Source organism: Anomaloglossus baeobatrachus, chromosome 3 (genome assembly GCF_048569485.1).
Source record: "Anomaloglossus baeobatrachus isolate aAnoBae1 chromosome 3, aAnoBae1.hap1, whole genome shotgun sequence".
In the NCBI taxonomy this organism is placed as follows: Eukaryota; Metazoa; Chordata; class Amphibia; order Anura; family Aromobatidae; genus Anomaloglossus; species Anomaloglossus baeobatrachus.
In genome coordinates this window covers 530925048-530942627 of record NC_134355.1, presented here as the reverse complement: position 1 = coordinate 530942627, position 17580 = coordinate 530925048, and the positions used below count along the sequence as shown (strand labels likewise).

The following is a 17580-nucleotide window of genomic DNA, read 5'->3' as shown; positions in this document are numbered from 1 at the left end:
AACATATCTCTAGCTGAGCAAGATTGGAAGGAGGGCATCTGTGAACACCAATTTTCAAAGTCTTACCACAGATTCTCAATGGGATTTAAGCCTGGACTTTGACTTGGCCATTCAAACACAGGGATATATTTTGATCTAAACTATTACATTGTAGCTCTGTCAGTATGTTTAAGGTCACTGTCCTGCTTCAAGGTGAACTTTTGCCTAAGTCTCAAGTTTTTTGCAGCATCTAGCAGGTTTCCCTCAAGAATTGCCCTGTATTTATCTCCATCCATCTTCCCATCAACTCTGAACAGCTTTCCTGGCCCTACTGAAGAAAAGCATCCCCACAGCATGATGCTGCCATCATGTTTGACTATGGGGTTGTTTTTTGGGGGGTGATATGCAGTGTTAGTTTTCCACTTCATAAAGCATTTTGTTTGAATTTAGCCCAAAACGTTCTTCTTTGTGTTATCTGACTGGAACACCTTATTCCAAACGATAGCTGATTCCAGTAAAGAGCTTTTTTCCAATCTCCAAAAACCAACTTCTTGTGGCTTGCTTTCATATATGTCTTTATTTTTGCCACTCATCCATAATGAACAAGAGTATATGACTAATAGTTGTCCAGTGGACAGATTCTCTCACCTGAGCTTTGAGTCTCTGCAGCCCTTCCAGAGTGACCAAGGACCTATTGGCTGCTTCTCTAACTAGTGCTCTTTTTCTTTGAATGTCAGATTAGGTGGACTGTCATGTCTTGGTGGGTTTGCAGTTGTACTATACTCCCTTCATTTTTGGATGATGGATTGAACAGGTCACTGTGAGATGTTCAGAGCTTGGGCTGTTTTTTTTTCTAACGTAACCCTGCTTTATTCCTCTCCACAACTTTATCCATGACCTGTCTGGTGTTTACCTTGGTTTTCATGATGCTGTTTGATCCCTAATGTTCTCAAATAAACCTCTGAGGCCTTCACAGAACAGCTGTAGTTATACTGAGACAAAAGTACACACTGGTGGACTCATTAACTAAGTGACTTATGGAGGCAATTGGTCACTCGGGATTTTATTTAGGGGTATCAGACTAAGATAGCTGAGTACAAATGCATATCACAATTTTCACAAATACAGTGGAACCTTGGTTTAAAACTAACTTGGTTTCAGAGCCTTTTGCAAGACAAGCAAACACTCACCGTGCAGACTTCCAGTTCTGTCCTTTTACCACGCTTTTACCTGCTCTGGAGGTAACTTTCTGTACATATGTACTGATTACTGTATACAGTATACCATTGTACATTACAGTATATACTATATAGCATGTCTAACAATTTGCATTTATGGATACAGTATTGCATTTTCTTTCTGCTAACCAGTACAGCACATTGCTTGTACTGTACCTCTCACACACCAACAATTTTATTGTAATATAACGTACCATTTAATTAATTTTATATGTTTTTCCTGCACTGTACAATATTTTATATTTGTGTAGTGTAATAATTTTATATGAATATGGGACATTATTTTGTATTACTGTAATAAATTTGTATGAATAGAATACAGTAAATGTTTTTGGGTTGTGGAACGAATTGTCTGTGTTTCAATTATTTCCTATGGGAAAATTTGCTTTGATATAAGAGTAATTTGGTGTAAGAGCACACTCCCGGAACTAATTATGCTCGGAATCCAAGGTTCTACTGTACACGCTAATTAGTGTTGGTATATCCCCAAAAATTCCAATAACATACATTTTAAGTTTGTAGGTTTAACTTGAAATATATGTGGAAAAATTCACTGGGTATTTACTGGTAACAACTTTTTTCAGCTTAGCAACATGGCCTATTAATTAATCTCTAAGAACTACTTTTGTTGTCCCCCCAAAAAAGAAGAGAATCTTGGACATTACAAATCCACCATTCTCTTACTACCTTATGAAAACTGTAATCTGTATTAGAATTTTTGGAAACTACAGAAAAAAACTGTTCCTTCTGGGGTCATATTGAAAAAGAATCCATGACTGTAAGTTTCCATATGGAGCTGGATTGTCCTTTGAAACAAAGAGCCACTCACCATCAAATAGTCCTTTACCATAAATCATGGGGATGCACATTATGTGTGAAGAACAATTCAAATTGGGATACCTCCAGATGTAATGAAGAGAGGAAACCATCAAGTAATCAGCAAATATTGTTTCCTGACATAGGGAGTGTCCAATGTTTCTTGCTTTATATTGTCTGCTAGCTGTACTACCCAGCTTCGCCTGGGTTAATAACTGTTGTTAACAAAATAGAATGTATTAACATTCCCGGGATAGAATGTATAAATAGAATGTATTAACGCCCGTGATAGTAACTGTCTCTCTGTTTTTCTCCCATTCTCTGTCTGTCTCCCCCTCTGTATATATCTCTCTGTCTCTCTCTCTATCTCTTTGTCTGTCTGTCTCTTTCCCTGTCTGTCTCTGACTGTCTCTGTCTCTTTCTCCGTCTGTCTCAATCTCTTTCCCTGTCTGTCTATCTATCTCTTTCCCTGTCTATCTATCTATGTCACTTTCCCTGTCTGTCTCTTTCCCTGTCTGTCTCTTTCCCTCTCTTTCCCTGTCTGTCTCTTTCACTCTTTCCCTCTGTCTCTTTCCCTGTGTGTGTCTGTTTACCTGTCTTTGTCTCTTTCCCTGTCTGTCTCTTTCCCTTTCTTTCCCTGTCTATCTGTTTCCCTGTGTCTGTCTCTCTTTGTCTGTGTCTGTCTCTTTCCCTGTCAGTCTGTCTCTTTGTCTGTGTCTGTCTCTTTGTGTCTGTCTCTTACCCTGTCTATGTCTGTTTCTTACCCTGTCTGTGTCTACCTCTTTCCCTGTCTGTGTCTGTCTCTTTCCCTGGCTGCATTGTGACACGCCAACATTCCATATAAGGGCGTGGCTGCGCATTCTTCTGAAGTTCTGGTTGCACTGTGGCTCCCAGCTCCATTCGCTTTAATGGAGGCAGGTTTTTTGGTGAATAACTTTAAAGTGCGGGGTTAAAATGTCCCCTCAAAACATAGCCTGTGACGCTCTCGGGGTCCAGACGCGTGAGTGTGCAAAATTTTGTGGCTGTAGCTGTGACGGTGCAGATGCCAATCCCGGACAGACACACACACACACACACACACACACACACTCACTCACACACACACACACACACACACACACACACACACACACACATTCAGCTTTATATATTAGATTCTCTAGTGATGACAACACCCTCTTGAAATCTGCCACCAATATCCTATTAGGAGTATCATCTGATCAAAGTACGGTCTTCAGTTTTTTAAAAAAAGGCTTTTGGGAAGTGTGGGGTGTATTAATTTTATAATGCTTTACGATGTAATATTTTAAGATGTACGTACCTGCTCTTTTGGTCTGAAGCCTGTGACTCTGTGCTAATAAAGATGAGATCTCTAGTCTCCATCACCCGGTTCTCTAAAGCTTTTGAAAAACCCATTTGAATTTTGCTCCTCAAAAGGGAACCTGTCATGTCCGATAACACTCTTATCCTGCGGATATAGGGTAGTTTGTTTGACAGGTGGCTCTTCACTGATCCACTGTAGAAATTGCTTTCAGTGAGTTCCGTGGCATGCTTACACAATATATTGAGCGATGACTGAAGCCACATCAGCACACTGCATGACTGAAAGCCAGCAGCTCCTGATGGAAATCAAGTTCATTTTCTCCTCTGCATTGCAATTTCAGCATTTGGGCACCTGCATAACGATATTACCTTGTAGCTTATCTGGATATATACAGGTTATATAAAATCAATCAAAATCCCTTAGGAAATGAGAAAAAATGCGGAGCTATCTAAGCATAGTAAATGAAAGTAAAATAGGTACTAAACAAGAATTGTGCCCTACTGAACGTGTTGTGCTAAACAGGGCACAACATAGAATAAAAGTTTGGACCCGGGTTACAGTCAACCTTGTGTTCTGTAGGAAGACCCTCTAATGGAGTTCTGACAGTGAATAGTGCCAATGACAGATCAAGGTGTATGGCGCTCCCACAAGGCATAAAAAGTGTTGAAAAAAAATCTGCCTCCAATATATAACAATTTTTACAAGTCACTTCAAGGGAACAGTCGCCAAATAGAATGGTATTCGCCTGTAAGGACAGGGGTTCTTTTATATTTTGGCAAGTTCTTTCCTTATCATTATAATCTAGGTCTTTTATAATCCCTTGGTAGGATTTTGCAGGTACTTTTGATAGTGATTTGGGAGCAGGTACATTGTCCTTTAGTCATCTCATTCTATACGCACGTCCCGCCTTACACCGGCTCTACAAACCCAAAGCTCAGCATTTCGGTGTTTCGTATAATGCGCTGACACCTGCTCTCCATTTATATACCTCCTGTGATTTAATTTGTGTCCTATAGCAACAATGGGGATATGGTAATGTCTTGATCATTTTTTTTTTCTTATCTCTGTGATCTGGTTGTAATTTTAATAATTTGATTGCGAGAATTGAAGGGTATCGGGCTGAGCCACAACCTTACCTCTGTCTATCTTTTCTTCTTGACCTTTGGAAAATTGGCAAGAAGTAGAAGATGGAAGGGAGTGTAATTGCAGGACCAGAATAATAGGAGCTTACATGTATTCTGTAATCATGGAGACACATACGTCTGCTTATTTCTTTTTACATTAGATGCATTGGGCTGTAAAATACAATATTTGCAAAGATGGACGTAACCTTTAATGCACTCTTTTCCTTTTTCAAAAGCCATAGTGTTGTGTTCAAGTAAATAGAGCTATGTACTCCACTAGAAGAAGCAATGGTGACATCTGTGAGTATTTGGTTGTGTAAAGTTATATAAATTTATGCTTCAAAACACTACACGGCAAATTATAAAGTTTTTCATGCATATCCCAGTCCCTTATGGGCTTGTTAAAATAGACATTTCTTAATGATTACAACTGTAAAGTTTGGTTTTCCTTAATGCATTTTGATCACCTGACAAAATTCACAAAGCTGTGCGAATTCCCTATGTTGGAGACTGGACTGTTTTTCCTATTGTCGTGGAGTGCCTTCCTATCTGCAGAAGCAGCAGGACTGACAGGTAAGTTCTTTAATTTTGTGTTTTTTTTGGGTTTTTCACTACTTAATATTTATCCAGTAAAGAGTTAAGAGATCCTTGTGAAAGAACAAATCAGTATGTGACTCCGGAATCCCTCACTACCCCAACGCTTCTGTTCCAATGGTCTCTGCCAGGACTGATGTGCCAACCACCAGACACCTGCCCGGAGAGGACACCCATCTGTTGCAGGGTTAAGGGAGTGGTCAGGACGTCACCAGCACCAGAGCAGTTGGGGATTATAGTCAAAAGTATTTCTTCTATTTTTCCTTTAATAAGGATCCCTACTTCCAAGTGTGCTCCAAGAGGAGCATTTCAGCTATAAGACTCCTCACTGGCAGCCAGATTGGTTTGTAAGTTTCCGCAAGGAGAAAAGTTTTGGGTGTTTTCCCCTTAGACCCCACTATAGCTTCTCAAACAGCCAGCTCAGATCTCATACTTTGCACTCACAAGTGGCAATCACCCCAAAACACTGCTTCTGCAAATTACGGTTCTGATCTGGCATAAAATCTAAATCATATGAAAAGGCTCATTAAAGGGTCACTTTTGACTTTTAGGATTGCTACTTTCAATAGGTGGCACTAGAGTGTGTCTCCTTCCTCCCTGAAGAGACAATTTGAAGATATTAATAAAACTCCAGTCATTTCAACCATAATTAATAGATTAGTTAGGGAATTTTCACTTAAACATCTTGTTGGCGTTTCAATCAAAATTTCTTGTATTTTTAGTTCAAAGAATAGTTCAAGTATTTAGATCTATTTTTGCTGTCAAAACAGATGGACCAACTTTAAGTCAATTTTATCCGCCAGTTTAAATTTGGGTCTATTGAAAAATGAATTGGTCACCGTGGTCTACACTATTATAAGTGGAAGCCATGACATTGGTGAGGACACATGCCTACCCTGATTTCTCCAGAAGCTTATCCGTTTGACTGATTATGTACATATGACTATGTATAGGCTTCGTATACGTGACCAGTCTTCCCTCAATATGAACTGTACATTGCCAAAATCAAAAATAAATTCTGGAAGATTCATTTTTAAAGTGTTTTTTTAGGTGCTATATTCATAGTTTTAAAAAATCCAGAGCAAAAGCATTGACCTCAAGAATGACTGTGTAAAAATGTAATATGTGTCATAAATCATTCTTAGCCCTTTCTACACCCCTGGCTAAATGTGACATTTAACAATTAGCTTTAACATTAAAACAACCTGCCTAATATTCTGTATGTTCCGGTCATGTTGCCCATACATGGTTCTCTAATCCATCGAGGCATGAACTTCTCAAGAATTCTAAAGATGACCTGTGGTTTGCAAGACCAGTAAGTTAGCAGCGTATGCTTTAAAGTAGCTCTGTCGCCATATTATAGCACCACTCTAGGATTGTTGTTTTATCAGAGATGGAGTGGCGCTTTAAATCTAAGCGCTTTGTCCCCTGTCATATACTCACCTTCCAGGGTCTTCACCTTTTACTGATGACCCCCAATGCCATCTTATGACAGTTAGTTTTGAATTGCCCGAAGTCAGAAAGTACATCACAAGCTCCCTATTCATCTCTAGTGCCAGAACAAGCATCTAATAGAGATGTATTGATTTATGTCCATTGGCACGTGCCATGAAAAACTGAAGCTGTTGGCAGGTCACAAATTGCTGGAGCTCAATGGAGTGGCAGCGATAGCAGGTGAAGCCGCCAGAAGGTGAGTAACAGATGGTGGTTGGTGGCTGACATTAAGGCCTAAGCCACACGGCATGAAAATCGGTGCGAGTGGAGTGTGATAAAAAAAAATCGCATTGTACTCGGACCAATATTAGCCTGTGTGTAAACACACATGAGCGATTATATTCTCAGCCCTAATCGGACTGAGAAAACAATCGCAGCATGCTGCAGGTGCAATGCAAGACTCTTTCTCTCGCACCCATTCAAGTGTATGGGGCGAGAAAAATCGCACTGCACTCGCAGTATACCGGTTTACCACGAGTGCAGTGCGAGAATGGCAATAGCCGGCTACGGAAGAGAGAGGAAGATAAATCCCTCCCTCCCCTTCGCAGCACCGGCCCGCCACTCCGCAGCTGAGCTCCGCTCGCACGGTCGGACCTCAGTCGCAGTGACACTCGCATGTTACTTGGCTCTGCTGTGCTGCCAGCGTAAGCCAAGTGTCATGCGAGGGGATCGCAGTAATCCCCATGTGGCCCCAGCCTAAAAGGTCCACTCTCGCAGTGCAAAAAAATCCATTGGCATGGTATTGTAAAAATGACTAATTTTGCTCTTACATTATTCCTGATGTTTTTTTGTGGGTATTTTCATTAGTGCTAATTTTTATGGTCTGTAAAAATGTTATTTACATGGTAATAATGCAGAGCAGCCTAAAGACATGTCCCCTGAGAAGAGAATACTGAGAGCACCGCACCCTTGGTAAAAACCATAAAAACTACCACTAAATCACAAGCACAAACTGTGTCTTTAGAATTGTATGGCAGATTTAAAAAAAGAGAATATATAGAGTATTGAGAATTAAATATGTGCGGAATCTAGGTACTTTTCACTTGGTGACAGGTGCTCTTTAAATGGAATCTGTCACCAGGTTTTGCCAACTAATCTGAGAGAGGCATAACGTAGAGACAGAGACCCTGATTCCACGGATGTGTCACTTACTGGGCTACTGAGTGTAGTTTTGATAAAATCACTGTTTAATCAGCAGTAGATTATCATTACAGGACTACTGGGCATGCTGCCAGGTAATCCAGCATATTCATGAGCTCTGTATAACTGCTAGATCTGCAGCAGAGAAAACATTGATTTTATCGAAATGACAGCAAACAGCCCAGTAAGTGACAAATCATTGGAATCAGGGTCTCTACATTATGCTGCTCTCAGATGAGGTAGGAAAACCTGGCGACAGAGTCGCTTTAAGTTCTACAAGTTGCAAGATATCTCCTGCATGACTTGGACTTGCTCTTCCAGCACACCCCAGAGATGCTCAATTGGATTCAGACTTGGGGAAGTGAACACCTTGAATTTTGATCAGGTTCCTCAAACCGTTGCTGAACAGTTTGTCAGGTGTACATTGCAGTGTGACAGCACGTTATTCTGCTGTAAGAGGCCACCACCTTTAGGAAACGCTGTTGGTGTGAAGAGACTTTTCAACAATGTTCAGGGTGTTTGTACATGTCAATGTAACACCCAAAGTAATGTCATTACCCACTGTTTCCAGCAGAACATTGTCCAGAGCATATCACTACCTCATCCGAATTTACTCTTACCATAGTATATCTTGGTGTCATGTCTTCCCCAAGTAAGTGATGCACACATACCTATCCACATGAGGTGAAAGGAAAATATGATTAATCAGAAAAGGCCACATTCTTCCTTTTCTATGATGAATTTGCTATATTAGTCATTTCAAGGCATTTTGAGTTGTGGAAAGGGGTCAGCATTGGTAACATTGTTTTACCCCATGTTTTAACATGTTTATAATATAACTAATATTACCATTTTTAGCAATTTGTATAAGGCTAGGTTCACACTTCCGTTAAATTGTATCAGTTACAATCCGCTGCTCTGGTAAACAACGGAATCCGTTTGGCGGATTCCGTTGTACCCATAGACTTGTATGGGCGGCAGATTGTGCCTGATGATGCTGCGTTGCATCTTCCGCCCGGCTGATCAGTCGTGGAACGACTGACCACCGAGCGGGAGCAACGCAGCATGTAACGTTTTTTGAGCAGCGCGATCCGTAGGATTTCGCTGCGCATGCTCTCTCTGGCTCCCTGCACACGTAGCCAGGATACACATCGGGTTACTAAGCAATGCGCTTTGGTTAGTTACCCGATATTTACACTGGTTACGTGTGCAGGGAGCCAGCGCTAAGCGGTGTATGCTGGTAACCAAGATAAATATCAGGTAACCAAGCAAAAAGTGCTTTGCTTATACCCGATATTTACCCTGGCTGTGCAGGGAGCGTGACACTTCCCCGCTCGGCTCTGCCCCCTCCCGCACTCAGCATGTACACACACACACTCACAGACTCACCTGTCGCCAGCCCTGCAGTCCCCGCGGCACTGACGTCCTCAGTGCCACGGCCCCGCTTGGCTCCACCCACCCCTAACTCCACCCCCTCGCGCTCCGCCCCCCGCACACAACGGAGTCCAACAAAGAATTCTGTTCTTTGTCATCCGTTGTACAGCGCATCAGTCACATGCGTCAAGCGACGCATGTGACTGATGCAAAACAACATAAATGTGAACTTAGCCTAACTGTGGTAGTAGTTCTTCTGTGAAATCTAAGCAGACAGGTAGTCCCTTGCTCTTCATGTGCATTTATGAGTTTTTGGTTGCTAATGACCCTATTGTGGGTTCACTGGTGGTGCTTTGTTAGATCACTTTTGTTAGGTACTAACTAGAGATGAGCGAACCGGTCCCGGTTCGGCTCGAGGCCGGTTCGCCGAACGGGGGTCCCGTTCGAGTTCGGTTCGTCGAACGTTCGACGAACCGAACTCGAACCAATAGACTATAATGGGAGGCAATCACAAACACATAAAAATGCATTATAAATGTACACAAACAGTTAATAAACATTGCCATAACACTTACCGGTCCCCGCGATCCCTTCTGCACTCTGTCTCCTGCCGCTATTCCATCCGATGATCGCTTAATCCTCCCGGTGACCTGCACTGCCAGCAGAGATGCAGGACCTATCGTGACGTCAAAATAGCCATGTGACCAGTCACGTGGCTATTATCTCATTGGCTACAGACTGGTCACATGACTATGACGCGTCATGTAGGACCTGCGAGTGCATCTCTCCGGTACACGGTGCACATATGTGTATCGCCGTGTACCGGTGACATGCTCTAGCACACAGTCGACTCCCCGTTCAGTTAGGGACCGGCTGACACAGCCGGTCATTAACGGAGATCACCATTGCCATAGCAACGCAGTTAGCGGTGACGTCACCGCTAACCGCGGCTCCGAGAGCACCGTTGCTATGGTAACGCGTCTGTCAGCGTTACCGCTGTTACCGCTGACAGCCAGCACTGATCACTCACGGAGTGAAGGCTGCACGCTGCTTCCCGATTGTAGTGAGGATTGTAGTGAGGATGAGGTTCCCCAGCCCCAAGTGATGAGCTGGTGAACCTCATCCTTCCTCACTACAATCGTCACTACTACTACACTAGAAAGAAAGAAGACAGAAGAGCAGGATCGTGGAGGGCTGACAGGGGGTAATAAAGATGGAGTCTCTAATGTGTCTGTGTATTTATTTCTATTAAAGTATTTTTTCTCTGTGTGGTGTTTTTTTTAACCCTTTATTGGAGATTCTTAATGGCCGGGTCAAACGTGCCTGACATTAAGAATCTCTGGCTTAATACTGGCTAGTAAAACAAAGCCAGTATTAACTCATGATTACCCAACAAGCCACCCAGCTCCAGGGCTGTTGGAAGAGTTGGATACAGCGCCAGATGATGGCGCTTCTATGAGAGCGCCATTTTCTGGGACGGCTGCGGACTGAAATCCGCAGCAGAGGCGCCCAGAAACCTCGGGCTAACCTGTGCTGCGGATTCCAATCCCCAGCTGCCTAGTTGTACCCGGCTGGACACAAAAATGGGGCGAAGCCCACGTCATTTGTTTTTTAATTATTTCATGAAATAAGTGAAATAATTAAAAAAAAACGGGCTTCCCTATATTTTTATATAATTATATAGGCAACTGGGGGTTGGAGGCAGCCCGTGGCTGCCTGCTGTACCTGGCTAGCATACAAAAATATGGCGAAGCGCACGTGATTTTTTTGGTGGGCAAAAAAATTCTGCATACAGTCCTGGATGGAGTATGCTGAGCCTTGTAGTTCTGCAGCTGCTGTCTGCTCTTCTCCATACAGACAGACAGCAGCTGCAGAACTACAAGGCTCAGCATACTCCATCCAGGACTATATGCAGAAGTTTTTTGCCCCCTGAAAAAATTATGTGGACTTCGCCATATTTTTGTATGCTAGCCAGGTACAGCAGGCAGGTACGGCTGCCCCCAACCCCCAGTTGCCTATTTGTACCCGGCTGGGAACCAAAAATAAAGGGAAGCCCTTTTTTTATTATTTCATGAATTTCATGAAATAATTAGAAAACAAATGACGTAGGCTTCGCCCCATTTTTGTGTCCAGCCAGGTACAACTAGGCAGCTGGGGATTGGAATCCGCAGCACAGGTTGGCCTGAGCTTTCTGGGCCCCACTGCTGCGAATTGCAGTCTGCTGCCGCCTCAGAAAATGGCATTTTCATAGAAGCGCCATCTTCTGGCGCTGTATCCAACTCTTCCAGCACCTGCCTGCTATACCTGGCTAGCATACAAAAATATGGCGAAGCTCACGTCCTTTTTTTGTAGTTTTTTGGCAAAAAAAATAAAAAATGCTTCCCTGGATTTTCCATTGCCAGTGAAGGTAACACCAAGCAGTGGGGGTTAGCAGCCAGTAGCTGCTTGGATTACCCTTAGCTAGCAATACAAAAAATGCAGCGGGAGCCCATATATATTTTTTTTAATTATTTATTTAAATAACTAAAAATAAAATGGCTTCCCTGTATTTTGATTGCTGGACATCACAGTGCTGTAAAAATAAATCTTTAAAAAAATGACGTAGCGCTCCGCGGTATTTTTGATTCTCAGCGCAGATAAAGCAGACAGCTATGGGTTGCCACCCCCATCTGCCTGCCGTTACCTTGGTTGGCAATCAAAATACAGGGAAGCCCATTAATTTTTTCTATTTAAAAAATAGTTAAAAAAAAAATGACGTTGGGTCCCCCCATTTTTGATAGCCAGCTAGGGTAAAGCAGACGGCTGTAGCCTGAAAACCACAGCTGGCAGCTTTACCGTGGTTGGGGATCCAATGTGGAGGTCCCCTCAGGCTCTTTTTTATAATTATTTTATAAATATTAATAATTACACAATAAAAGTAGGGTCCCCCCCAAATTGGATCACCAGCCAAGGTAAAGCGGACAGCTGTGGTCTGGTATTCTCAGGGTGGGAAGGTCCATAGTTATTGGGCCTTCACATCCTAAAAATAGCAGGCCGCAGGCACCCCAGACGTGGCGCATCCACTAGATGCGCCAATCCTGGCGCTTCACCCCAGCTCATCCCGTGCCCTGGTGCAGTGGCAAACGGGGTAATAAATCGGGTTGATACTAGCTGTAAAGTAACCTGAGATCAAGCCCAGCAGTTTGTGATGTCATGGCGTCTATTAGATACTCAACATCATAAACTGTCAGTACTAACAAAAAAAAAAAATCGACAAAAGAAATTTATTTGAAAAAACAGTCCCCAAAACATTTCCTCTTTCACCAATTTATTGTAAGAAAAAAAATAAAGGGGTCCCACGACGACTCTGGACCGTCTAGAATATGGGTGGGAGACACTCAGGGAACGTATCCCCCATTTTCTAGGAGTGCGGACCCTTCATGTGAGGAGTGTGGGTGCAATGAATCTGCACTCACTCTCCCCGGGTCCACAGCAGCAGAGTCCATGTCGTAATGGTTGCTACCAAAGCTGCAATGCCCTGCTCATGAGGTAAGGGCATGCCTAATCAGGAGAACTACTGTAGAGGAAGCTCTGCTCACTGGTATATAAGTGCTCAGAGGTAATAATAGATAAAATTAGTGAGTAACCTCGGCACTCTAAATCTCCCAGACTAAGTCAGTAAGTCACAACGGATAGTAATGCAAAATCACTCTTTATTGGTCCGTATTAAGAAAAAAAAAATTTTCATAAGCATATATGTTTTTGTCCAAAACAAGTTACAAATGACGTTTCGGCCTGAGCCTTCGTCAGATTGGACTTATCTGCATGTAATCATGAAAAATGACAATAATCAGTATCACATAAGAGTGAGAGAACAATAACATAAACTCGAACAATGTAGAGGTACAATTGGGATGCAGCAAAAAAATTGCAACACAGCAAGAAATGAAACACATGATACAAATGTCATAATACAGTACAAGGACAATATAGTAATGACAAATATGGGGTCAGAGTAGACTTAGACAGCTCTGGTACGAAAGAGATGTCAATCATAAAGTAACATATGCAGTAGGTGTAGAGCTACAGTATGCATGGCAGAGCTAATGGGTAGACCGACCATAGAAAAAGAACGGAGAAAAAGTGGAGAAAAAGTGGAGAAAAAAATGGAGAAAAAGTGGAGAAAAAGTGGAGAAAAAGTGGAGAAAAAGTGGAGAAAAAGTGGAGAAAAAGTGGAGAAAAAGTGGAGAAAAAGTGGAGAATAAGAGGAGATAAAATAGAGAAAAAGTGGAGAAAAAGTGGAGAAAAAGTAGAGAAAAAGTGGAGAAAAAATGGAGAAAAAATGGAGAAAAAAAATGGAGAAAAAGTGGAGAAAAAGTGGAGAAAAAATAGATAAAAAAATTTAGAAAAAGTGGAGAAAAAGTGGAGAAAAAGTGGAGAAAAAATGGAGAAAAAATGGAGAAAAAGTGGAGAAAAAGTGGAGAAAAAGTGGAGAAAAAGTGGAGAATAAGAGGAGATAAAATAGAGAAAAAGTGGAGAAAAAGTGGAGAAAAAATGGAGAAAAAAAATGGAGAAAAAGTGGAGAAAAAGTGGAGAAAAAATAGATAAAAAAATTTAGAAAAAGTGGAGAAAAAGTGGAGAAAAAGTGGAGAAAAAATGGAGAAAAAAATGTAGAAAAAGTGGAGAAAAAATGTAGAAAAAGTGGATAAAAAATGGAGAAAAAGTGGAGAAAAAGTGGAGCACCCTTTGGTGCCTTTCATGTGGCACAAAGGGGTGCTTAGCTTTGTATTTAGCCAAAAAAAGGAAAAAAAAATGACGTAGGGTTCCCCCTAGTTTTGTACCCAGCTAGGGTAAAGCAGACGGCTGCAGCCTGCCGACCACAGCTGGCAACCTCACCTTAGCTGGTAATCCAAAACTGAGGGCACTCCACGCTGTTATTTTAAATTAAATAAATAATTAAAAAAAAAAATACGTAGGGGTCCCCCAAAATTGGATCACCAGCCAAGGTAAAGCAGACAGCTGGGGCCTGATATTCTCAGACTAGGGAGGTCCATGGTTATTGGACTCTCCCCAGCCTAAAAATAGCAGGCCGCAGCCGCCCCAGAAGTGGCGCATCCATTAGATGCGCCAATCCTGGTGCTTCGCCCCAGCTCATCCCGCGCCCTGGTGCGGTGGCAAACGGGGTAATATATGGGGTTAATACCAGATGTGTAATGTCACCTGGCATCAAGCCCTGGGGTTGGTGAGGTCAGGCGTCTATCAGATACCCGACATCACCAACCCAGTCAGTAATAAAAAAAATAGACGACAAACACATTTTTATTTGAAAAAACACTCCCCAAAATATTCCCTCTTTAACCAATTTATTAGAATGAAAAACAAATCCAGGTCTGCTGTAATCCAAGGGGTTGCCATGACGATCCACACTGTCCCAGTCAATGAAGAGCAGGATGTTCCCCATTGGCTGGGAGAGCAGTGCAGTGACCTGAGCTAACATCAATGGGTCAGCCCAGGTCACTGCAGGGGATGACAAGTGCTGCTGTCAGCGAGGTACATTACCTGCGCTGATCTCCAGCACACTGACAGCCCCTGTCACTGAGTTCAATGACCGGCGCCTTCACACCAAGTATCGCGAGAGGCCCGTGACGTCACCGTTAGTCAGTCTCGGGTCGGAAGCGAGAGGTGATGTGACAAGCGGCGGCCATGGAGGACAGTGACAGCGCTGAGGTCGGGATGGCGGAACTTCATCACCGCAGGTAAGCCGAGCGGGACCATGTGTGTGTGTGTGTGTGTGTGTGTGTATGTATGTGTACATGCCGCGGGCAGGAGGGGTCGGAGCGAGCTGAGCGGGGAAGTGTGGGCTTCCTGCACGTAACTAAGATAAACATCGGGTTACTAACCAAAGCGCTTTGCTTGGATACCCGATGTTTATCTTGGTTACCAGCTTGTGGCAGGCTGCCAGCGATGGCTCCTGCACACTGTAGCTGTAAAAAGCCCTGCTTTTTGCTGCTAGAACCGTTCTCGAACGTATCTAGAACTATCGAGCTTTTGCAAAAAGCTCGAGTTCTAGTTCGATCTTGAACAGCCCCCAAAATCACTCGAGCTTAGAACTGGAGAACCGCGAACCGTGAACCGTGCTCAACTCTAGTACTAACCACTGCAAACCATGAACAATACAGACCTGCAGTTTTGGGGGTACATTGTCTATCCAGTACAATTTGTCCGTTGTCATTGTTGCCATTCCTCGTTTTTCCTGCTTTAGGTACATCAACTTTAAAAGGAACCTATAATCAGATTCATGCTGCCCAAACCACGGGTATCATGGCTGCGTGATTTCGAAAAAGTATGTTGTTCTCTGAAACATTGCAGCGTTTCCGAGTGATCATACTTTGAAAAGCCAACTGGGAACTATGCAGCTGATTCATTAAGACTGCCATTGTTCATGTCAATCTTAATAAAGAGGCTTGATGCATCAGATTCATTAAGACGCAGATGTCACTTACTGAATTCGGTGCTTCTTCCCAGTAGTGTTCGCCTCCATGCTCCTTGTGAAAAATGCTACTCCAAACAGGGCCTGGAGTAACATTTCTGACACAACTACAGAAATAAAGTTTTTTTACATTTTGAAGAATTCAGCTGGCGGTAGCCACCATGCCCCATTTTGCACATGTCCCACCTAATCTGGCGGAGCTCGCCAGGTCTGGCCTGAAAATTTAAGTTTATGTTGTTCAATCATTTTGTGACATTGCAAAGTGATTTACACAAGAAAACTCTTTAAAAGCTTAGATGAATCAATGAATATTTTTTTGCCGACAAGGTTGATGATTCTTGCCTCTCCACTCCCCATGAGGTATAGATGTTTGGCTATACACACACGTGGGGCAGAAAAAGCATCAGACTAATCAGCCAAGGCACATAAAGGCCGATTCCTAATTGTTGTTTCTCCACTTTTTTGCTGTAGTTTGCTCCTTTTTAGTGGCTTTAGGATTTACACTTAATTCTCTATATATTTTGCGCCACATTTTATATTGTCTTTCTTTCTTAAATCATTTTAAGCGTTTTGCTAAGTGTTACATTTTTTGTATGCGTTTCCCCCCATACCTCCATTTGGAGTAAGGTTTCTGGAGACATTTTTTTAATTTGGTAAGTTTTTAAAGGATTTGCGATTTTTGACACTGACAAGTTGCTTTAAAAAGCAGACAAAAATAACAAGCATTTTTGATTTGATGCCAAGTTCATGAACCAGATACGTCATTTTGAAGAACATCAGCAAATACCACAAGACAAAAAAAGAAAAGTGACGTAAATTGCAAATGAAAAATGATAAATGATGATAGTTTCAAGCTAGGGAAGTATGTAAACTCTGAAACACCTGCAGTGTCTGATTCATTCTGCCTTTGTCAGGCTCATGAATGTGAAGACGGATTCCCTATAAGAAGTGAGTGTTGACTTGAGGCCTAGTTTATCCCACCCCTGGACACATGCCACTGTCACAAGAGAATCACTGTTATTCCCATTACCTGTTAATGTTATCACTGATTTTGGACTGATCTCTGTGCTGACACACGTGTAAAACAATCCTCACGTTTTTTTACTCGAATCCATTATAAACCCTAATACTCCCAACAGTGTTGGCTTCATGTTTTTCAAGCTACATTCTGCCAGTGACAAACTAGCAGACGAAGACTCACAAACATTTGAAGTTGATAGATAAATGCTACAAGGTGACCCGCATCAGTTCTGTAATCTCAGGCATTGAAACTTGGAAGATTGATTCCAAAAACTTATTATCTTCGATAGTCTCAAAGCAATAAAAGTGCAATAATACCAGCAATCCTGTTTTTTTTCTCTCTTTGTCATCATCACAAAAAGATTTGACAACATATTCTCTTTATTATTGTCTAGGCTTTGAGGGTCATATTGTTGTCTAAAATGCCAGTTCATATACAACTTACATCCTAAGGGGGGCTTTACACGTTGCGACATCGCTACCGATATATCGTCGGGGTCACGTCGTTAGTGACGCACATCCGGCGCCGGTAGGGACATCGCAACGTGTAAATCCCAGTGTAAAGCACAGAAGCGTACAATATCGCTGATCTGTATAACGTCGTTCATTTCCATAATGTCGGTTCGACCGCAGGTACGATGTTGTTTGACGTTCCTGCAGCTCCACACATCGTTGTGTGTAAACCCGCAGGAGCGACAAACATCTCCTTACTTCCTCCCTTCCCAATGGCAATGCGGAAGGGAGAAGGTGGGCAGGATGTTATGTCCCGCTCATCTCCGCCCCTCCGCTTCTATTGGTCGGCTGATTAGTGACGTCGTGGTGACGCCGAACGCACCTCTCACTTGAAGGAGGGATTGTTCGGCAGTCACAGTGACGTCGCCGAACAGGTATGTGCGTGTGAAGCTGCCTTAGCGATAATGTTCCCTACGGCAGCAATCACCACATATCGCACGTGCAATGAGGGCGGGTGCTATCGCGCTGGACATTGCTAGCAATTGCTAGCGATCT

At 42.7% G+C, this 17580-nt stretch overlaps 1 protein-coding gene and 1 long non-coding RNA gene across 2 annotated transcripts in view; one reads left to right on the top strand and one right to left on the bottom strand.

Moving 5' to 3' along the window:
- The window catches only part of SLC9A9 (solute carrier family 9 member A9), a 1094760-nt gene that overhangs the window by 435240 nt on the left and 641940 nt on the right, over positions 1-17580 (top strand). The window contains exon 8 of the mRNA XM_075340787.1: positions 4949-5054. Within this exon, the coding sequence (XP_075196902.1) occupies positions 4949-5054 (106 nt within the window). The remainder of the gene's footprint in view (positions 1-4948; positions 5055-17580) is intronic.
- The window catches only part of LOC142296787 (uncharacterized), a 93623-nt gene that overhangs the window by 37364 nt on the left and 38679 nt on the right, over positions 1-17580 (bottom strand). The gene's annotated exons all lie outside the window — the stretch shown is intronic.